The sequence below is a fragment of the Wolffia australiana genome, chromosome 17 (genome assembly GCF_029677425.1).
Source record: "Wolffia australiana isolate 7733 chromosome 17, ASM2967742v1".
Taxonomy (NCBI): Eukaryota; Viridiplantae; Streptophyta; class Magnoliopsida; order Alismatales; family Araceae; genus Wolffia; species Wolffia australiana.
The window spans coordinates 1,835,461-1,858,675 of record NC_135851.1 but is presented as its reverse complement, the minus strand read 5'-3'; the positions used below and the strand labels follow the sequence as shown (position 1 = coordinate 1,858,675).

General features: G+C 46.6%; 1 protein-coding gene across 4 annotated transcripts; it reads right to left on the bottom strand.

Moving 5' to 3' along the window:
• Positions 1 to 397: 397 nt before the first annotated feature.
• Positions 398 to 22,399, bottom strand: LOC144714197 (acyl-CoA-binding domain-containing protein 6-like). 4 transcript variants are annotated; one of them, XM_078588899.1, is made up of 19 exons: positions 22,194 to 22,399; positions 21,811 to 21,881; positions 14,739 to 14,802; positions 14,561 to 14,632; positions 14,163 to 14,354; positions 14,005 to 14,082; positions 13,660 to 13,770; positions 13,488 to 13,554; positions 13,316 to 13,377; positions 12,062 to 12,201; positions 10,350 to 10,479; positions 10,156 to 10,270; positions 9,720 to 9,808; positions 3,464 to 3,547; positions 3,155 to 3,337; positions 2,475 to 2,630; positions 2,209 to 2,268; positions 1,688 to 1,890; positions 398 to 559 (listed from the first exon to the last, which is right to left on the bottom strand). In XM_078588899.1, the coding sequence occupies exons 1-18, from the start codon at positions 22,350 to 22,352 to the stop codon at positions 1,705 to 1,707; spliced, it is 2,019 nt and encodes a 672-aa protein (XP_078445025.1). In that variant the 5' UTR covers positions 22,353 to 22,399; the 3' UTR covers positions 398 to 559; positions 1,688 to 1,704. The 4 variants fall into 4 exon arrangements, with proteins under 4 accessions (XP_078445025.1, XP_078445026.1, XP_078445027.1 ...); XM_078588900.1 differs by having other exon boundaries at positions 10,350 to 10,476; XM_078588901.1 differs by having other exon boundaries at positions 14,163 to 14,351.
• Positions 22,400 to 23,215: the final 816 nt, after the last annotated feature.

Below are 23,215 nucleotides of genomic sequence, written 5' to 3'. Positions count from 1 at the left end.
TAATTTCTTACAATGTCAAGGGTCAGGGCCAATTGTCAAGAGTAAAATACTGTTTTTAGTGTTTCCTTGATTTATGATAATTTTCTATCACTATCTCAAATCAAGATATTAGCTTCATAAAAATTAATAGTCTGTGGAAATCACCATTTCAAAATGTAATCAACTATAGCTTTAAAACATGCTTTCATGACCCTCGTAATTTTCAAATATTTTAAAATCAAAGCTTAATGCAACCTTATCACCCAAATTCTTTTGAAACTAAATGTGTTCTAGATATAAATTCCATATAGATGCTCTATATGTAAAAAATTTCATTCCTCCCTCTCTCTCTCCACCTAATTATCCAAATAAAATTATCCAGTTACTACTCTCAAACAGTAAACATAACATAAGAGAATGAATAAATGATACTGTATATATAAAATGTGATGATTACATCAGTATTTATATGAATGATATGGGGGTACAATAAATAAGCCAGCTCTATGAATAATAATCAGTAAAAAATAACAGAAGACGTTACAAGGGCATGGAGAGAGCAGAAACAGCCCCACTACTCCTATAAAAAAATAAATGGAAAAAAAAATAAATATATACAGTATATTTATTTTACAAAATAAAGCACAAGACGTTGCAAAGATGATGAGAGATTAGGAACAGGCAAGTTACTCTTTTTAAAAAGGAAAAAAATAAATAAACATGGATATGAATGAATAAAACAAATTTGGATAAAATATGATGATTAAACGCTATCTTGTGTCGATGACCGATCCAACGGACTCCATGTTGATTCAAAAGTGATTTCGCATTTGCTGACTTCCGGATCGTCCCGGTAATCTCAAAATTAACAATTTTTCTTTAAAATTTTCCATACCCAGTGCAGGAGGAGGCCTAGAGGGTGGGAGCCTCGTGCACGTATAGAAATACACTAACTCCCCGAGTTAGTGCATTTCTTCCTGCGCGTACTCGTGCACATAATAAAAATACCTCCTCCCAAAGGAGGTATATATATTCCACTGGCATATGTATACATATAGTGCAGGGGCGCGGACGGGACGGTTTTTTTGTCCCTGGACAAAAAAATCTTCCCGTCCGTGAGATTGGACGAAAACCGGGACCGAACTTCATCCCGGGATGAATGTACGGACGGCTTTCGTGTCGTCAGACGAAAAAAACGTCCCGTCCGGAGGTCTCGGACGATGGACGGTAAGTGATGGATGAAAATCCTTCGGATTTGCTTCCAACTGTTGAGATCTTACCACGTGGCATCGCTATATCAATTCCTGGACATTTTGCATCAAAGTCCCTGCTTTTTTTTACGCCACCCAAAAGTAATTTTACATATGTCCCTGTGCTTTCTCTCTCCTCTAAATTTAAAACCTGATTTTCTTTTCATCCGGGACGAGGGCAGGACGGTTTTTCTCCGGACAGGACGAAACTGGCAAGTGCAGGGACGTGGACGGGACGATTTTTTCATCCTGGGACGAAAAAACCATCCTGTCCGCGTCCCTGCACTGATTCCGGACGTCGGACGGGACGATCTTCGTCCCGTCCCATCCATCGTCCACATCCCGGACGATCCACAACTACATGTGTAGATATCAATGAACTCCGAATATTTATATGTAATAATAAAACAACACAAAAAAATAGGAAATAGGCAAAAAGGAGGGGGTAGAATGCTGACCTGGTGTAAGGGGATGTTCAGCTGTTGGGATTATTATTAGGGGGAGTTCCGGCGAGCCAGCCCCAAACGCCGCCGGAGCCGTGCCTCAGCTTGGGGCTCACGACGGCCTCCTCGAGAACCGCCTTCTGCCGCCGGAGCAGCTCAACCTCAGTCTGTAGAGACTCCACTGCTTGAAGTTTCTGCCGCATCTCAGCCACGCCGACCTTTCGACGAGACAATGCCTTACGTTTTAAGTTTATGGGTATAATTATTTTAATGGTTAATGAAGCAGATCTAGGTAAGCTGTCTAATCTTGGTCCAGGAAGAATTTGAATGACAAGATATTTAAACCAAAAGAAATATTTTTTGGATGTTATAGGGGAAAATGAGAATGAAAAAAGAGATGGAGTCCTAGACTGCATCAGTTATTTTTCATAGAAAATGTTGGTCAAGGAGAGTAACACAATCAAAAAAATGGGTTGATCTCTTTTAATGTTGACAGAAATAATAAATAAGATGAAATTCCCTCAATTTTTCTGTACCTCCAATTTGAAACATCTAGACTGCTCAGCAGCGAGCTGACTTCTGACGGATTGAAGCTCCTGTAAAATTTTAGGAGGGAAATTTGGTGAAGGCCAAGTGATTTTTGGTGAAGTCTTTTAAAAGCCAATATTTAGATGATAATCGCATGCTTGAAGAGCAAGAAGAAAAATAGTATTGTTTAATATCTTATTTTATCTAAAAAGAAAATTAAACATCTTTGATGCATGAAAAGAAGTAGAGTCTGTGCAGAAATCAATTTTCTTGCCTTCATGAGTTCTGATTTTCGTGCCTCTACTTCAGAAAGTTCCTGCTTGAGCTGGTTCATTTGTGACTGTTCGTTCAAGACGATCAGTGCCAACTCTTCCTTCTCTGCCTTCAGTTTTGCAATTTGCTGTTCATACACCTCCGCATGATTTATACTCTGCGAGAGAAAACATAAATCAGGATATTTTCATTAAATGCTAATATTAATCCTGGTTCATGGAAATTAATGCAACTGAAATCACAGTATTTAGATTCTGCAAGGGAAAACCTAATTTAGGAAAAGAAAAACACCGGCCCCTTTTCTTAATTCTAATATTATTTATGGCTCAAACAATGTAATTCTATAACAATAACAGTATCTAAACTCTGTAACAAAAGCCTAAATTGGGAAAATGTAACACTCGTATCCTTAATTATTTCAAATATTAATGCCGGCTCCAAGAATAAAAAATATTATAGACATTACAGTAATTCAATTCTTCAAGGGGAGACCTAAATTCGGCAATTAAAATACAGGTCTCGAACGTTAAGGCTAATATTCGTGCCGGCTATAGAAACTAGAACTATTGAAATTACAGTATTTGGATTCTTCAAGGAAAAAATTAATTTAAAACACTGTTCTCTTTTGTTGATGCTAATATTCATTCTGGCTGAAGAACAAACTGATAATACCAAAATTACCGTAAGTGCTGGCTCAATGCTGTCCATCATGATTTCTCTGACCGTTCCATCTTGGCTGATTTCAAGCTCCCGTTCGATGTCTCTGGTTGGATGTGTGGGAAGACCAGCAAGGCTCTCCGACAGGGGCTCCTCAAAAATTTTAGACTGCAACGCTGTTTTGTGGCTTGGTTTAAGGGCATAGATCTGAGATTTAAGATTCCGAGATTAGGGTTTTTGATATATAGATTTTTTTTCTTGAAGAAAAATAGATATTTTTTTTAATCAGAATTTTGAGATATTTGAATAAGCTGAGAAACAAAAAAGGCTAACTTCGTTGCAGTATCTCCCGTTGTACCCTCCAAATGAGATCAGAATGTCTTCTCCGGAGTATGAGCTGGCAACCAAGCTCAGGCCCTGCCGATTAAAAATAACTTAGGAAATCAGGAACATCCGAGGTCACAAATTTTTTTTTGAAAATGTGAAAATGCAAACTTAACAATTTAGTAATATGAGTACGAAAAGCTTCTAGTTAGGAATAAAAAGACGAAAATTATATGAGCTCTCTTTTTCCTCAACACCCTTAATGCTGAGATCCAATTATCTCCGAGTTTCTGACAAGTTTACAAACAATTATAAACTGTATGTTTGTTGCGTGTTGGATAAGGAAAAATTATATCAACCAATGGTTTTTCCATGGAAAATATATTAACACCTGCCGCTGGCCTATTTATGGCCCAAGCGTGCAGTTTGTTGCTTCTGGGATTTGAACCTGCCACCTCGCTGTGATACCATGTTGGATTCCAGCGCCTACCAACTGCGCTAAAAGCTATAGCTTTGGCACAATTGGTAAGCGCTTGAATCCAACAGATTTAAGAGAAAAAAAACCTCAATTCTCTTCAACACTATGTTTATGGAATATTTCCCACAGTTTTATTTAAGAGAAAAATTTTATTATATCCATAAAGTTTGGGATAATGTTTGATTAGTATATAGTTATATTTAATAAGAATACATTTGACGCAATTAGGATGGCAGAAAATCTTAAATTGTACTGACTTTGGCAGAAAAAGCCAGCGTCTCTCTTCCCTATGACAATGGAACATTCTCGAAGGTTGTATAATTAAGAATGAACCTTACGGGGATACCAAAATCTTTTCTTAGAACCCTATAAGTTTCAAACAATATTCAATATCTTAAGAATGGAAATTATGGGGGTCACAAAATTTTACGTTTGTTGATCTGAGTATTACATGTCTTTATTTTCTCTCTCTTGTTAGCCCATTAAGGGCCCTCTCTAGTCAGCCCATTAGGGCTTCCTATAAAACCCTGTAATCTCTTTCATTTGCTATCAAGAATTGTTCTTTTCTTGTTTACATGGTATCAGAGCTCTAACCCTAACCCTAATCTGGGTTTCCTGGGCTCGACCTTGCGCTCCGATCTTCGGCGGTTCTCACGACCGCCTGATCTCGCGCTCCGGTCTCTCGCCGTCTCGCTCCGGGCCTCCCAGGCGCTCGCCGTTCTGACGTCCGCCGTCCCAGCGTCTTCCGCTCCGCGCGCCGCCGTCGGCCAGCGCCGCATCGGCTCGCTCGCGCCTCCCAGCTCGCGCCTTCGGCGACCGACGTCCCGGCGCTCGCCGTCCCGGCGACCGTCGTCCCGGCGCCCGCCGTCCCGGCGACCGCCGTCCCGGCGCCCGACGTCTCGGCTCCCACCGTCCCGGCTCCCGCCGTCCCGGCGCCCGACGTCTCGGCGCCTGCAGTCCCGGCTTCTCGTCGTTCCGGCGCCTTCTGACTGTGGTCTACTCTGCTTTCATCATGACGAACCCGGTTGAAGCCCAGACCTCTACTGTCACGCCAGACTCGACGCCGGTATCTACGCCACATGCATCTGCGGTGCCTCTCGAGCCCGGGAATTGGTCGTCCTCCTCTGGACCATCCTCTTTGCCTCGGATGCCTCCGGATGGTATGTTTACTGGATTCAATCTCCTGCAATGGCGCCAGTACGTCCAGATAACTTTAAAAGGGCGTCTCATGCGCCATCTTCTAGAAGACGGACCTTCCCGGACCGATCCCAAGTATTATGACTGGCTGGACGTTGAGGGGGTAGTTTATCGTTGGCTCTTGGACAGTATTTCACCTAGTGTTAAAGGTGAATTCATGTCTCTAGAGTCGGCTCGGGCGGTCTGGGAAGCAGCACTTGAGAGCCACTCCAAGAAGCACAACATTGCGACTCTGTACGAATTGGTACATCGGGCCGCTAACCTGCGTCAAGGGGACCGGTCTATCATGGAGTACAGTACGGAGCTCATTTCGTTGTGGAATGAAATTGACTACTACATGCCGCCCGACCCCCATTCGGTGGACCGCCAATATACTCTTCAACTTCGGGTTTTCTAGTTTCTTATGGGACTGAACCCGGAATATGATGTTGTACGGGCTCAGCTTATTCATCGGGAGACTGGTCCTACCTCCAAGGATGCGCTCCACAGTGTGCGGGTTGAAGAATCCCGCTTTCAGCAGGCCCAGAACTCGGCTTCGGCACTTGTAGCTCATTCCTCTTCGTCTGCACGCCCATCGTCGACTCCACCACCCGGCTCTTTGCCACGTGGTCCGACGGCTCGGACGGAGGATTCTCCAAAGGGTGATCCTTGGCTGTTTTGCAATTACTGCAAGAAGCGAGGTCACTCTAAGGAGACGTGCTACAAGCTTCAACGGAAACGCGCACAACCCAGCAACCTTGCTGCAGCCGCCTCGTCCGTGCCCCCCCCGGGTCAAGTGCCTATGCTATACGATCTTCTCCCGACTAGTGCCTCGCCCGCTAGCTTCACTCCGGAAGAGATGGAGCGTCTACGCCGCTTGCTTGATCCTCTAGTCGTGGGCTCATGCTCCTTGGCCCACGCAGGTATGTCCACCAGTCTTCCCACACCTACATCCCCCCCTGGCCATTCTTTTTCCTCTTCCACTTGGCTTCTTGATTCTGGTGCCACCGCCCACATGACCCCAAATCCTCGAGCCTTTCAAACTTATGCACCCGTTTCTGGCTCCTCCAAAGTTAAAACAGCCTCCGGCGATCTTCTCACCGTGGCGGGTATTGGTCGTGTGGCCCTTTCCTCTTCTATGCATCTATCTAAAGTTCTTCATGTTCCTCGCCTTACTCATCATCTTCTCTCCCTATCTAGCCTTGTTCGCGACTTGAAACAAGACCTTACCTTCTCTCCTAATTCATGTTTTTATCGTGATAAGGTGTCGGGGAGGACGATTTCCATTGCTGAGGAGCATGAGGGGCTCTATCTTGTTCGTCCCTGTTCGAGTTAACTTGCTTTTGCTGCGGCGGCAGTTTCCCTTTCGGATTCCCACGAGCGCCAGTGGCTTCTTCATCGACGCCTCGCCATCCTTCTTTGCTACTCTTATCGCCTCTTTCCTAAACTCTTTCAAGGCCATTCTGTGGACCGCTTTGTTTGTACTGCTTGTCGAATTGCCAAACATCATCGTACCACGTATCCTATCTCGCCTTCTCATTCTTCGACCCCATTCTCCCTTATTCACACCGATGTGTGGGGCCTTCCCTATTCATAGTACTTCCGGTTCTCGGTGGTTATGCATCTTTATTGACGACGCTACTCGATTCACGTGGGCATATTTCTTGAAGAACAAATCGGAGATATCTCGTGTCATTCCTCAATTTTACTCCTTATCCAAACTCAATTCTCTATATCCATTCGCCGCCTCGCTCCGACAATGCTAAAGACTGCGTTAACACCACGTTAAGCACCTTCTTCCAAGACAAAGGCATTATCCATGAAACTTCTTGTCCCTATACACCACAGCAAGATGGCGTTGCCGAAAGAAAATTCCGTCACATCTTTGAAATGACTCGGAGCCTTCTCTTCCATATGCATGTGCCCAAGTATTTTTGGGGGGAAGCCGTCTCCACCGCCATCCATCTTCTTAATCGCCTTCCATCTTGAGTGCTTGACTACTCCACTCCCATTGACCATCTTCAGCATTCCTTTCCAACTCTCTCTCCGAACTCATCTTACTCCTCGTGTATTTGGATGTGTATGCTACGCGCCAACCACCAACTTGGTCGTGATAAACTGGATCCCCGTGCTATCAAGTGTGTGTTTGTTGGCTATTCTTCCACCCAAAAAGGCTATTTATGCTATCATCCACCCTCTCGTTGGTTCGTCATCACCAAAGATGCCACGTTTGATGAATTTCTTCCCTACTATTCCTCCTCCTCTCCTGAACCCTCATCGCCCCCATCTCCTCCGATCCACTCGATTCCTCATCCTCGCCCTCGTCCCTCTTCACCGGCCCCGCCCGACGTGTCTCGCCTGTTGCTCCTCCAGCAATTGTGCCTCCCGACCCGCCTCCGGCCGCTGCCTCAGTCCTCCTGTGGAGCCTCCTCCAGTATCTGCTCCTGCGCCGACCCTTCTGCTGCACCTTCTTCGATTCCTCCGCTCCCTATCCGTCGCTGCCCGCCTGAAAACGCTATGGTATTACCCTTGCTCATCGCAAGCCTCGGCTTCCTTCTTCGTCTCATGCTGCCCCGTCTACCTCAACCTCCACCCCTCCTGCCACCTCCTCATTAGCCGTGCTGCCCTCTTCCCGTTCCTCTCCCCTCTATCCGTTGGCGGAATCTATCTCCTCTCATCGCTCTCACCTCTTATCATGCCCTTCTCACCTCCCTTGATGCCACTTCCTTCCCAAGACGGTGGACATTGCCCTTTCATTTCCGCATTGGCGTGAGGCCATGGCGGAAGAACTTCAGGCTCTTGCTCACAATGAAACGTGGATCTGGTTCCTCTACCGCCGAAGCATCTCGTGGGTAGCCGTTGGGTGTATGCTGTGAAGCATAATTCTGACGGTTCTATTGAGCGCCACAAAGCCCGGGTTGTGGCACAAGGGTTCACTCAGAAACATGGCATTGATTATCAGGAGACCTTTGCTCCCATCGCCAAGCTGAATACTGTGCGGATCTTATTGGCCCTTGCTGCGGATCGGGGCTGGATTTTGCAACAATATGATGTGAAGAATGCTTTTCTGCATGGAGAGTTGACTGAGGAGATCTACATGGCATTACCTCCTGGCTACACTTCTTTAGTGCCATCGTCTCCACAGTCTGTTGTCTGTCGCCTGAAGAAAGCATTATATGGCTTGAAGCAATCTCCTCGTGCCTGGTTTGGTCGTTTCACGACGGCCATGCAGCGTCGTGGATACCGTCAGTGTAATGGTGATCACACCCTTTTCTACCGCCATTCCATGTCAGGGGGAGTTGCTATTCTTCTTGTGTACATGGATGACATCATTATTACGGGTGATGATACGACGACCATTACTGAGCTGGCTATGTATCTCTCGTCGGAATTTGCTATTTGCCATCTTGGCCCGTTGAGGTACTTTCTTGGCATAGAGGTGGCCTATTCTTCCAGCGGGATCTTTATTTGTCAGAGAAAGTATACGGTGGACCTTCTCTGTGAGCTTGGAAAGGAGGACGCCAAGCCTGCTTCGACACCGATTGATGCGAACCATCGACTTGGTGCCGATGCGGATGAGGAGCTTGCTGAGCCTGGCCCATATAGAAGACTTGTGGGAAAACTGCTTTATCTCACCCACACTCGCCCGGACATTGCATATTCAGTGGGTGTTCAGAGTCAGTTCATGCAGACTCCTCGCATGAGCCATTTTCATGCTGCTCATCGTCTCCTCCGTTTCCTGAAGGGCACCATTGGCCGTGGATTATTGTTTCGTCGCCATACCGGCCTGCATCTTGAAGTCTACACCGATGCAGATTATGCCGGCTCTGTGGTTGATCGTCGGTCCACATCTGGGTATTGCACCTTCTTGGGCGGCAATCTGATTACTTGGAGGAGCAAGAAGCAGAAAGTGGTCTCTCGATCGAGTGCTGAAGTGGAGTTCCGTGCCCTTGCGCATGGTCTGTGTGAAGCACTTTGGATTACCCAGCTTCTTCGTGAGCTACGGTGTCCAGTTCCCTCTCCTGTCCAGCTGTTCTGCGACAACAAATCGGCGATCAGCATTGCTCATGACCCCGTTCAGCATGACCGTACAAAGCACATCGAGATCGATCGCCATTTCATCAAAGAGAAGCTTGAATCAGGAGATTTTTGCACGCCTTATGTTTCGTCCGCTGAACAGCTTGCAGATATCTTCACCAAAGGGCTTCATGCCCCTAGGTTTGAGGAGCTCTGTTCCAAGCTGGGTGTGGATAACATCCACGCTCCAGCTTGAGGGGGAGTGTTGATCTGAGTATTACATGTCTTTATTTTCTCTCTCTTGTTAGCCCATTAAGGGCCCTCTCTAGTCAGCCCATTAGGGCTTCCTATAAAACCCTGTAATCTCTTTCATTTGCTATCAAGAATTGTTCTTTTCTTGTTTACAACGTTAACAGAGGATTTTGCTGAAAACAGTCTCGTTTTCTCTCTTAGCAATAGATAAGGAATATTCTCGACGGTTACAAATCAAAATAAATATAAATCATCCCTCTTTTTCTAATCAAAAGATAAATAAATATAAAGGTTCTAAGAACCCTAAAATATTGATGATATTCAATGAAACTCTACACGCACCTCACTTGCTAAAGGTACACGGCCTTGAACGACAGTTACAACTGACCAAACCAAGGTCGACATGTTTAACACAAGCGTCTCAGAGATACCTGTAAAATTAATGCAAATAAATGTGAAACGGCTCAAACCTTTCAAAAATAAAATGCATCAGAGATTTCATTTTATTTCCAGAGAAAACTTGTAGGGTATATGGCTAAGGAGTAAAAAAAAGTGAAGACTCAGCCACCCAATTCTTTGAGTAATCTCTAAAAACTGATGAATGAGCTCTGAACCGAGAGTACAGTTAATTTTTCACAGAAAAATCGCTGGGAATATATATAAGAAGTACAAAGGAGAAGATTTAGTCACCCTATTATTTGAATAATACCTAAAAACTGATCACCAACCACAAATACTCAGTAAATCCATTGAATCAAATAATGGCGACTGATTATACCATTTTTGTTATCACCGCCACCAACAATAAACCAATTTTCCCCAATGGTGACCCCAGCATGACCAGCTCTCGGAGCCGGGACAATGCCCTGTTGCCTAGGTCTTGACCATTCCATCTGCAGCATAAACACTTGAGTGAAACCACTTGAAAAGTCAAGGCATAAAGAAGGGGTAAGGAAAATAAAATCTGCTCACAGTTTTAAGGTCAAGAACATGCAGGTCATTGAAGCATGTGGCATGGGAAGCACCACCAAAAATTAATAGGTACCGCTCTGCATGCAGGGCTGCTGTGTGGTCCATACGTGGAGCTGGGGGCTGACCACTGCTGAACAAAAAAGTGCATATTTCAGAACAAGAAAATCATGAAAACCTCCAAAATTTTCCATATCGGCAAAGGAAGTGCATCATACATCAGACTAGTTGAAATTTATCCTCATCATTGATATCCATGTTTGGGCTTTTATGAAAGACAATTCAACATCAAACGATGCATGCTACAAACGATGCTGTTTCTTGGAAACCAGATAATTATGACAAATCCTAATCATACGCTGACCATCATAATTCTTTCCCGCCAAAGTAGGACACGTGGACGATGAAAATGTTGGCATTGTCATCGTCACCCATAATCATCATCCACTCGTCATTGTCATATCCATGTCATTCAAATCACTTCAATTTTTTGCAGCAGATTTTGGAGAGGGATAATTGATAACTTTTCCCTAAATAAAGGGATTCCCAGATGACAATTATGTTATCGTGGATACCGAACCGTAGATCAAACAGTTCAAATCAATTCAAAATTTTGAGACAACCCAATTTAAAAGTATTCTGTAGAGGGATAAGATGATATGTTTTCCTTAAGTAAAGAGATATCCAGATGATGATGACGATGATTTGTCATGGTCATTGGCATCGTCCAATCATCTTAGATGCCAAACCCTGGATCAGACAGCTCAAATCGCTACAAAATCTGGGACCACGCAATTTTACGACGGAGAGCTTTTGAAGAGGGATGTGTGCAATATTATTTCTAAATAAAGGGTTAGCCAGATGCAAAGACAATGACAACTTATTATTGTCATCTTTGTTGTCCAGTCATCATTATAATTCTTGACACTAAACCAGACATCAGAGAGTTCAAGTAGAGGTTTTTGGAGAAGAAATGGTGTATGGCATTACCCTCCTCACTGGGACTCTATCAACATCCTTTCCCTGGCAGACACATAAGTTGACGAGTAAAGTGTCACATACTGTTAGATTCAACCATTTACCAACTGCGCTAAAAGTTATAGCTGATAGCAAGGGTGCTACTTTCCCTCTTTAAGCAGGATGTTGTGCTTGAACACTCCCCCACAACACCTGCCCCTTGACTATTTTATGGTCACAGAGTGCAGTGTGTTGATTTTGGGATTGGAACCTGCAACCTTGCTCTGAAAGCAGATCCAGAAGAAGTACCTGGCCGATGTGGCCTTGCTTTCCACCCTATCTTTTCCTTTCTTGATTTGCACTCTTCAATCTCTCTTATGCTTCACTCACTGATCTCTCTCTCTACTCATGATCCCTATATTTTGATCTCTTTTCCAGAGATGGTTGAACTACATGTTATGGATTACCAACCGATATAGCAATTTCTTGACGATTACGTTTGGAGTCATATCAGAGAACCTCTTATACACCAGATTTTATCTCGTGGCAGTATGTTATCTTGGTTTTAATGTAAAGCCTTTTCATCGTCCCTGTCAACTAGGGTTTGTGCAAGGGCATCGACAGGAGTAGAGATGGATGCCAGCCACTCGTGGCATGAAGTCTCAAAAATAATGAACCATATTGACCCATCATAGCAGTTAGAAGGATTATAAAAAGAGAGAGAATCTATCAGATAAAGAACAAAAAGAATTTCTTACACTAGATCCACCTCCTTCCATGTCAGGGAATCGAGATCAAGGATATGCAAGTCATTGAGTAAGCATCTTCCCTCATCCTCGCCACCAAACAAAACCAAACTCTTCCCAACGAGAGTTACAGAATGGCCTCCGCGGGAAACCTACAAGATGTTTCAAAAATAATGAGAACATATCAGTCAAAGAAGCATTTATACATAGAGAAAAGTGTGCTGTACATAATCTGAGGAATTAAAATATAACGTTTAATGTTCCAACGATAACCAAGCTGACGTGCAACAGTTAACAAACCTTCCAAATGAACAATTCCTTTGATGACAAAATTCGGAAAGTATTTTTTGCAAGAAACTATGTGGATGCTGATCCATGTTACAATAACTAGCAATAAAAAATAAGAAACGAATGAAGCAGCCTAGGCACCCAAGATATTGATACGATCCCCATCCTATCTAGGATTAGTTTAGTCATGTTAGCCCATTAGGGAATTTTTGGTCATTTGACATTTATGTATTTCTTTTAAATATGGATGCCCTCCCTCTAGGAGAGAGCTAAGAAGTATCAAGAGATGTTGTTGGACTCTCCGGCAAAGTCCATCCCACCGTTATCTCCTCGCCAACGGCGTCCACCCCGTCGGCCCTCCTAGGCGACCTCAGTTCCACCTGCCTCTCGTCTTCTCCCTCCCTTCTCATACTCTCTCCGATAGGAACTCGTGAGTTCCAATCAGATATCTGCCATCAAGCCATGTGCTTCCTATTTTCCCCTTACATGAAAAGAGCAGTTGACCATTTCAAACGCGTGTTTTAGATGTTATATTGCAAGGTATAAGTTGAGATATATAATGTAACGTATAAAAGAAGGCAACCTAAATAACATGCATCATATTCTCCTAGGCCAACAGATGAGGGGAAATCGAATCAAGGAGATCCTTTTTTTTGAATGACGGAGATCTTGGACTAAAAAACATGTACAAATTCCGAAGTCGATCGTTTATCATTACATACTTTGAGGGCAATAATACTCGGACGGCAAAAAATGTTTTTTTTTCGGATGAAACCTTTCCTTTGTAAAGACGCCAATTGGGTCATCTGAATTCTCCAAGTGTATGATTGATTTTTTTAATTTTATAACCAAGGAGAAAATTTTAGGATGTGAAATCAAGGATAATGAGAGCAGCACTGGAGGATGAAGGAATTAATCAAGAATTGTTTAGATCCAACTTCATTATCCTTATAAAAATTGATGAGATTGTTCATGTACCGGTGTTTTTCCCTGAGTTTTCAACTTCGACCATTGAAGGGACTGTGGATCAAACTCCCATGCTGGAATCAAAAAATATCACCATATGGGACACGTCAGAAAAAGTCAATGGTGATAAACTTCAATTGACTGAATCATGCAAAAGAAAGTATCAGATCGCGATGACTCTCACCTATGATGGATTCCCAGGGCTGTTTCGTGTGGCCACCAACCAAAATAATCATGCGTTCACATGACACCTAAAATGAAAAGAAGTTACCGAATTCTTCGTAGGCAAAATTACATTGGGAACCAAATATAATTTTTTTTTGGACACCGGGAAGACCAGAGAGCCAATAGCTTACCAGAGAATGACCAGCACATGCAGTTGGAATCATAACTTCCGATTTGTCAGAAAAATTGATCGTAGCTTTGGCGTCTATCTTTTCCCAAATCAAGCTTTTTAAATCAAAAACCTTTGACCAGTAAAGAGCAAAAACAAAAAAAGTGTTCAAATAAACCCGACCACAGACAAGCATAGAAGTTCACGGATTCAAATATGTATAGAGATATATCCAAGAACGATTTTGGTTTACCACAACCTGAACGAAGAAAGATTCTTCATTGGTTCATTTATCTTAAAAAATCTAAAGATATCTTAAAAAAAAATTTAAAAACTCAATAGATATCATCAGGTATCCTTAACACACCTGGAGATCAGCGAGGTAACGACCGTTGTGGTTTCCACCAAAAATATACATTTTATCCTCTATCATAGCCGCCCCATGCTGCACATGATGAAATATTTAAGGGCAAAGATAACCATGAAGTTTAATTCTAAGTCACCAAAAAAGACATGAGAGAATACTTTATATCTTGGTTTTGGATGCCATCCAGACACAGAAGGTCCAGTCCACTGATCATAAATATTAACTGCAGCTATTCCCTCTAAAATGATATCCTTATCTTCTGTCTCTGATGTGTGTCGGTTCTCGAGAGTCGTAGGAGCTGGTTCCATCTTGGAACTGGCGTTTAGGAGAAGAGAACCCTCGTTTGCCTTCTGTGAAAGAAAAAAATTGGGGAAAAAAAATACAGGGTCCATATGAAGTTCGTGGAGAATATAATCCACATAATAGTTAAGCAAGGCAGCTTCAGACAATAAGGCCAGAGAAATATTGTTTCGTTGGAACTGCTAATTTCAATTACAAACAATCCAACCAGCATGGTTCTCACAGAACCTTGGACTAAAATATTGGAATAACTCACATGAACTCCCTCTTCCACAGCTGGTTCTTCTGTCGATCTAGGCACCTCTGAATACCATGTAGGATCTTCTTCCTGTGACAAAAATACACGACACATAGCAAGGTGCTCTATAAACGATGTTAATGAACCAAACTTGGAGCCAAGCAATCACAACCAGGGGTGATTATGTGATTCGTACCTCTAAAATTTTAACAAATAGGCGCATAGCCTCGCTTGAAGCCAGGTTCCCAAGTCCATCCCAACTGCATTGATAAACAATTAAGATTAAGAGATATTACGGGAGGGCCACCAATTTTGTGTGATCAAGAGATATTCACTTCAGTTTTTTTTATCTCACTCATGTTCTTGCGCTATACGTGAAGTAAATACCTACGAAAGTATAGCTACAAGATTCCAATGTACAGCCTTTTTTTAAAAATAATGAGAGGAAGATCACCCAAGATTGGTGATCCTCCAGATATGATTAATATATAAAATCAATGCATACACAAGTTATCCTCAGGGTCCCCACACCCTCTGTTCACGTTCCTCTAAACCAAAATGAGGTGAGACTCGCCATGTCTTGTATGATGCCATCCAGTGACCCCACCTTACCTTGAAAATAACCTCATTACAATAGAGCAATATTGCCCAGAGCACCAACAAAAGCCTGTCCTAAAAGGCCTCCACTCAGGAGACATTCATTCCTGTGGTTGACTGGCTGGCCCATAGAACTCAGGAAATGGATATTCAAAGAAGAGATGGAAGCAACCTTTTTATATAATATATTGCATTTCACCGAGGTTTCTGCGAACCATCTCTTTCTGAAGAGCTGCTTCACCTAACTTTGCTAGAGGAGAAATAAACCAAACAATTTCATTTCTAGGAGGTTGTTTTGTTTCCACATGACTCGACATGCATGGATGGTCATTGGTTCCTCCGCTATTTGTCTGTCTCATTTGCTTGTCTACACCCCAGACAGAAGGAAATGCCTCTCCACATCTGTTAGTGAGAGAGTACCCCTCATGGGCTAATGGGCCCTATTCTATAAGCCCATTAGCCCTATTATCCTTCTCTCCCTCTTAGGGTATAGATACCCTCATATGTACTCTACTTGAAGTTATGTCATTATCTTCCTCCTTCCCTCCTTGACATGGTATCAGAGCACCAGAGCTTTCCCACCTTCTTCTAGGGTTTGACATCACCCGCAAGCCGCAGCCGCACGCGCAGCCTCAAGCTGCAGCCGCACGCGCAGCCGCCAGCCGCAGCCGCACGCGCAGCCGCCAGCCGCAGCCGCACGCGCCGCCGCAGCACCATGCCGTTCACTGAGAGTGATTTTCTGGAGAAGCCCCTGTCCTACAAGGTGGCCCATCCCCTTCCGTCGGTCCCGGAGGTGACACTCTTACGGGGCCCGAATCTCCTTCAGTGGATGCGCTTCGTCGAGACCAATCTCAAGGCGCGTCAGCTCTTCAAGCACTGCACTGAAGAACCACTGACAGTCGACCATCTGCATTACGCAGCGTGGGACGTTGAGGAACAGTTTATCCTCGGCTGGCTGTATACGTACACCCTGTCCCCAGAGTTCCGCGACCGTTTTCCACATCAGAAGACGGTGAAAGGATTCTGGGATCAGGCGAAGTCCTTCTGCGGCAGGGAAAACGACTGGTGGCGCCTTTATTCTCTTGCATGTCAGGCCAGTAACCTCCGTCAGGGTTCGATGTCGATCTCTGACTATGCACTTGCCCACAAGAAGATGTGGGATGAAGTGGATTACTACCTACCGCCCGATGACCCGAAGTGCAAGACGTACCAGGACGTACTTCTTCTGCGGATCATGGGCTTCCTCAGCGGCCTGAATCGCGAGTATGACGACATTCGTCGTCGTGCCTTCCACTCCTCCTTCATCAGGTGAATGGTACTGTGGTCATACGGCCTTCCACTCCCCTGTCGTCTCCGATACTACCTGGGTACTTGATTCGGGGGCCACCGAGCACATGACCCCGCTCAATGCCCGGTTTGTATCATACGAGAGGCATAGTGGTGGCCGTACTGTCCTCACGGCCGGGGGTGGACGTCTCCGTGTGGCCGGAATCGGGGCAGTCTATGTGGACGGCCTTGGTGTGGTCCACAACGTTCTGCATGTCCCCGACCTGCGGGCTGTCCTTATGTCTCCGCAGCGTTTAGTTGATGCCGTCTCCTGTTCCTTCCATCTCCAGCCTGACGGAATGTTTCTGTCTGACAAGGTGGGCCGGACTACACCAATTAGGCGGGAGAACAGACTGCTGTTGCTGGACGATGGGGGTCGTTCCCAGTGCTTCATGGTGCACCGGACACTTCGATCGGTGGCTGAGCAGCGTCGGGGACGTCTTCTGATGGAGCATCAGCGCCTTGGACACCCGCCTTTCTCGACTTTACAGCGTCTTTTTCCGTCATTGTGTTCGGGCTTGGACCTTAAGACTGTGGTTTGTGACGCTTGTCAGTTAGCCAAGCATCGTCGATCATCGTTTGCTCCATCCCTGTCTCATTCCTCGACCCCGCTGTTCCGAGTCCACAGTGATGTTTGGGGGCCAGCACCGCAGACCAGTCTGAAGGGGCACCGTTACTTTCTACTCTTTGTGGACGAAGCTACCCGCTATACGTGGGTCTACCTACTGACTGCGAAGTCAGAGGTTGCGCAGAATGTTCGTCATTTTTGCGCCATGGTGCAGACGCAGTTTGGTCGGGGAATCCAGCGTTTTCGTTCCGACAATGCCCGGGACTTCTTCAACGCCGACCTCGACTCATACTTTGCCGGGGCATCCTCCATGAGTCCACTTGTGTCGCCACACCCGAGCAGAACGGCATTGCTGAACGCCGGATCGGGTATGTTACGTCGACGGCTCGGACGTTGCTGGTGGACTCCAAGGCGCCGTGGCATTATTGGGGAGAGGCGGTTTTGACAAGTACTCATCTCGTTAACCGCATTCCTACTCAGCTCCTGGAGTTCTCCAGCCCCTTGGCCCGGAAGACTGTGGCCTTCCTGAATGCTTCCTTGCGGACAGGACTCCTGCCTCGGATCTTCGGTTGCACCGCCTACGTACATGACACTTCTCCATCCCGCTCGAAGCTTGATGCCCGAGCTCTCCGGTGTGTGTTCGTGGGTTACTCTTCCCTCCAAAAAGGGTATCGGTGCTATCATCCGCCGTCTCGGCGTTTCTTCATCTCGGCCAACGTCACCTTTGCCGAGCATGAACCCTACTTTGGGGATTACTCTACCTCATCCCGCCTTCTGTTGGATGAGGCTCCTTCGGCTCCTCCCTTGGGATAATTTCCAATCGTGGACCCACTGCTCCGACTCCACCATCCTCTCTCCATGATCCATCTCCCTTTGATTCCTCCCCGTCGGTGACTCCTGCGGGATCTGTGGACGTCTTATCCACCTCTCTGTTGCGTCCGGCCACCCGGACCACTTCTCCACCTTCGGCAGTCCTATCACTCCCATTGGCCCCTGTGCCTTCTCCCTCTTCGCCAGGTGAGTCACCCTCATCACCTCCCGGTGACTCACTCTCGTCTCCTCCCGAGAATTTTCCACCTACTACTCCCAGCCTACCCTCGTCCTCCGGTGAGTCTCCTTCTACTCCCGGAGTAGGGTCTGTTGCTCGTCCCGGTGAGTCTCCCCCATCTCTTGCTTCCGCTCATTCTCCGTCGGGTGATCCCTCCCAACCTACTGCCGAAGATGACGATCAGTTGGGATGGCCTATTGCCCTACGGAAAGGGGTCCGTCAATGCACTCAGACACCTCTTTACACTCTCTCTCATTATATCTTCTTCGACCGGCTGAGTACTCCCTACCGGTTGTTTCTTACTCACATCGAGTCGGATCCCGTTCCTCGCCGCTTAGACGATGCTATCGCTTCTCCTCGTTGGAAAGCGGCGATGGACGAGGAGATGCAGTCTCTACTCAAAAACCACACTTGGGACGTCGTTCCACTCCCTCCCGGCAAGAGGGTGGTGGACTGCAAGTGGATACATGCCAAGAAACATCATGCGGATGGTACTCTCAAACGCCTCAAGTCTCGGCTTGTGGCTCGGGGGTTCACCCAGTCCTATGGCGTGGACTACTTCGAGACGTTCTCTCCAGTGGCGAAGATGGAGACTGTCCGTCTTCTCTTGGCTCTTGCAGCACACTTCCGCTGGGCCATCCGACAGTTCGACGTCAAGAACGCCTTCCTGCACGGCGACTTGACGGAGGAGGTGTACATGCAGCAGCCACCGGGATACTCACTCGGCCCCCCCGGTCACGTGTGCCGACTGCGGAAGTCCCTTTATGGACTCAAGCAGTCCCCGCGCATGTGGTTTGGGCGGTTCTCCTCAGTTCTGAAGACCGAAGGGTACACTCAGAGCAATGGAGATACTTCCATGTTCTTCCGTCACCGCCCAACCGGTGTCTCCATTCTTGCCGTGTACGTCGACGATATCCTTATCACGGGATCTGATGCTGCCGAAGCCGTCCGCCTCAGCACTGCCTTGGCTAAGGAGTTTGAGATCAAGGCCCTCGGCCTTCTCAGATACTTCCTTGGCCTTGAGGTGGCCTACTCCCCCCGTGGGATATTTGTCTCGCAGCAGAAGTACGCCGTTGACCTACTGGCCCTGACAGGTATGACCGACTGTGCGCCGATGAGCACTCCCATTGATCCCAACGTGAAGTTGGGCAAAGGGGAGGATTCGCCGCTGACGAATTCCCACCGGTATCAGCAGCTGGTGGGGAAGCTTCTCTACTTGACGCACACTCAGCCTGACATCGCCTTCGCCATCAACCTGCTCAACCAGTTTATGCACTCCCCACGAGAGATTCACCGTCAGGCCGCCATAAGGGTACTTGCGTACCTAAAGGGCTGCCCCGGAAAGGGCATGTTCTTTCCTCGCAGCACGGACCAGACCATCAAGGTCTACACCGATGCTGACTTTGCAGGCTCCGTTGTGGATCATCGGTCTACCACGGGCTTCTGCATGTTTGTCTTTGGCAGTCTCGTCAGCTGGAAAAGCAGCAAGCAGGACAAAGTGTCCCGCTCTAGTGCTGAAGCCGAGTACCGCGCTCTTGCCGATGGGGCCTCTGAAGGCCAGTGGATCTATGGCATCCTTCACGATCTCCGCGTGGAGTATGCTGGCCCAATTCACTTCTACTGCGACAACAAGTCGACGATTGCGTTGGCCAAGAACCCCGGACAGCAGGGCCGCATAAAGCACATGGAGCGCAATCGCTACTTCTTCAAGGAGCGAATGGACGAAGGGATCTTTGACCTGGACTTTGTTGCCTCCACTGACCAGGCAGCGGACGTCCTCACCAAGGGACTTTCCCGCCCTCTTCTTCAACGTGCTGTGTCCAAGCTCGGCATGGACGACATCCATACCTCGCTTGCTGGGGGGGTGTTAGTGAGAGAGTACCCCTCATGGGCTAATGGGCCCTATTCTATAAGCCCATTAGCCCTATTATCCTTCTCTCCCTCTTAGGGTATAGATACCCTCATATGTACTCTACTTGAAGTTATGTCATTATCTTCCTCCTTCCCTCCTTGACAATATCCAACCATCTTGTGACCTGTCGGATGGTCTCAGATATAGCAGGGCCCCCGCATGGTATTCAGAGGTGATAGCCTATGATCAAATGATGATAGCCTTTGATCAGAATTGTGCATCTCTTCTAGTTCATCCAAAGTCTCTAATTGTCCTTCACGACCTTTGTAACCATATCTACCTCTTGTCCCATAAATCTGCCAGCCCACTTGGCTAAGAGGGCAACATTCATGGCTTGTAGTTTCAGTAGCCCTAAACCCCCCAGGTTGGACAGTCTCAGACCACATCCAAACTAAAGTCTTGCAAAGAAGGTGGATGACTTCCATAAATGACACTAAGTTTCAACACTCTGACTTGATCAAATGAAGTCATACCAAGAACCAATAGTATATTTCTTGTAGCAATCAGTGGTCAAGAATCTTAAATGGTATGTTGCTTTATGGCATAGAGAATATCCTTGCAAACGGATATTCTGTCAATCAGATGACGGATTGGTGATGCAGCAATCTGCCAAGGACGCGACTGCAGTCGGAGACATGAGCAACAGTCATCTGGTCAGTGAACGAAGATCAGTCGGTAAACCAACCACAACGCAGAAGTCATTTGGTTGTTGAACAGAAGGCAGTTAGGAATGCGGCATCAGTCAGTTGCGGACACAGTGGTCAGCCAAAGATAAGGCCAAGATCAGGGACATGTCGAATGGTCAGTCGGGGATGCAACGGTTGGTAGGGAATGCGATGGTGACTGGCGATCGTTTGGTGGGATGGCGACAGTTGGCCTGGGGCGCGATGGCAATTGGTCGGGATGTGGCAACAGAGGGCTGGTGGCAGTCAGGCAATGTTGCCAGCAGCGGAGTCGGCAGTGACCTCTCCAAACGAAAGATGATCGACGGACTTGACAGTGGAGGGTTGGGAGGCTGCCAGCAGCAGAGGGTTGAGAGCATCGTCGGAGAAGGGCTTATGAAGGGGAGGTCAGCGCTGATGGTGGATGATGGTGCATTAACAGAGGAGGGTTGACAGACTTGAGGGCGATGGGTTGGAAGACTGCCAGCAGGCGAAGGTTTATGGGACTCTCTTCTCTGGAGAGAGGAGGTTTGACGGCAGCGATGGAGGTGGTTTATGGCAGACAAGGGTTGACGGCAGAGGATTGACAGTGGCTGTGGAGGCTGGTTGACCGTGGAAAAGAGTCGATGGTGGAAAAGAGGCCTTGAATTCACGAGGAAATGATCGGTGACCTTGTCTGCAGCCAAGGGTTCTTAGCGAGGTTTGACATAGGTGAAGGGTTTGAGGAGGTAGATTCAAGGCTGCAAGGATTTTTGACTAACAACGATGTTTCACCAGAATCCAGTGAACAACACTAGCGGAGACCAAAGATAGCAGTCAAGGTGGTCAGACAGCCAGCCAGTGGGTCATCAGAATTACATGTCGTCTTCAGGGTTGCGATGGGCTCAGTCAGTAAACTTGCATTGCTTAGACTAGTGTTGTCAACTCTGTTCCTGAGCACCCAACGATAAGCTAGGTCAGGATACGGGAATAGTTGACACAAAGCACAGTAGGAACACATGTTTATCATAAATTTGACCCGAATTGGATTGCATTGAGACCTAACTATAAATTTTAATGATGTTAAATCATCGAAGGTCTCCGAGTTTTTGTACTCCATTAGTAGATTTACCAACACCTAGTAATCCAGATCATGAAAAACAATTCAAGACGAACCTCGTCCATTTTCCATGCTCCACAGCGTTCCAGGCGCGTGGCTTTGGGACGTTGCAAGGACCTACAGTCGCCTACAACTAATTCGAGTGAGAGAACGCATCTGCCACAACAATCCGCAAAATATCCTAAATTTCGCAAAAAATACAGACACAGAAAGTCAGATCTGACACAAAAGCAACGGAACGATGCAAACCAAGCCGAGAGCAGAAACAGAGCCACATCCAAAATCCGGCAACAATATAAGCAAAAATCCAAAAAAAATACACGCACAGATCACAAGAAAACAGCGATCCCGACATGAGCGGATCGAATCCGAGAAAAAGCCAAAAAAGGCCGGAAGAATCTACCAAATCCGGAACTGAAAGATGCGTTGCGAAGTATACCTGCTGGTACAAGCCGTAGAGTAACAGAGCGACATCGTTGGGAAATCTGGAGATTGCACCTACAGATGAAGGATTCTGAGATGAACCAAACCCTAGATAAGCCGCGGCCGAGGCGAATTTGTCCGGCTCGGCTAGCGCTGGGCTCGCCGTCGGCGCCATTGAACAAGGCGATGGCGCGTCAGATCGGAAGTCAGGAGAAACAACCGTACCAGGCAGTTAGCCATTTATAGGGACGTGGAGTTAGTATTCTCCCGTCAGATTGAGAACATCGGGACGGATGTCCGGGATGTGGACAATGGACGGGACGGGACGAAGATCGTCCCGTCCGTTCGTCACAGGATGAATTTCTGTCTCGGTTTGGTCCAACCTCGCGGACGGGACGATTTTTTTGTCCTGGAACGAAAAACCCGTCCTGTCCGCGTCCATGCACTAGTATAGTTCTAGATCGCCTGGGACGCAGACGATGGACGGGACAAAGATCGTCTGGTCCGATGTCCGGAATCAGTGCAGGGACGCGGACAGGACGGTTTTTTCGTCCAAAACCTCCGGACGGGACGGTTTTTTTGTCTCAGTGGATGAAGACCGTCCCGTCCGTTCGTCTCAGGATGAATTTCTGTCTCGGTTTTGGTCCAACCTCGCGAACGGGATGATTTTTTCGTCCTAGAACGAAAAAACCGTCCTGTCCACGTCCCTGCACTAGTATAGTTCTGGATTGTCCGGGACATGGATGATGGACGAGAGGGGACGAAGATCGTCCTGTCCGATGTCTGGAATCAGTGGAGGGATGCGGACGGGACGGTTTTTTGTCCGAGTGGACGAAAACCGTTCCGGCCATTCGTCTCGGGAAAAATTTCCATCATGGTTTTTGTCCAACCTCGCGGACAGGATGATTATTTCGTCCTGAGACCAAAAAACCATCCTCTCTGCGTCCCTGCACTAGTATAGTTACGGATTGTCTAGGACGTGGACAATGGATGAGACGGGACGAAGATCGTCTGGTCCGATGTCCAGAATCAGTGTAG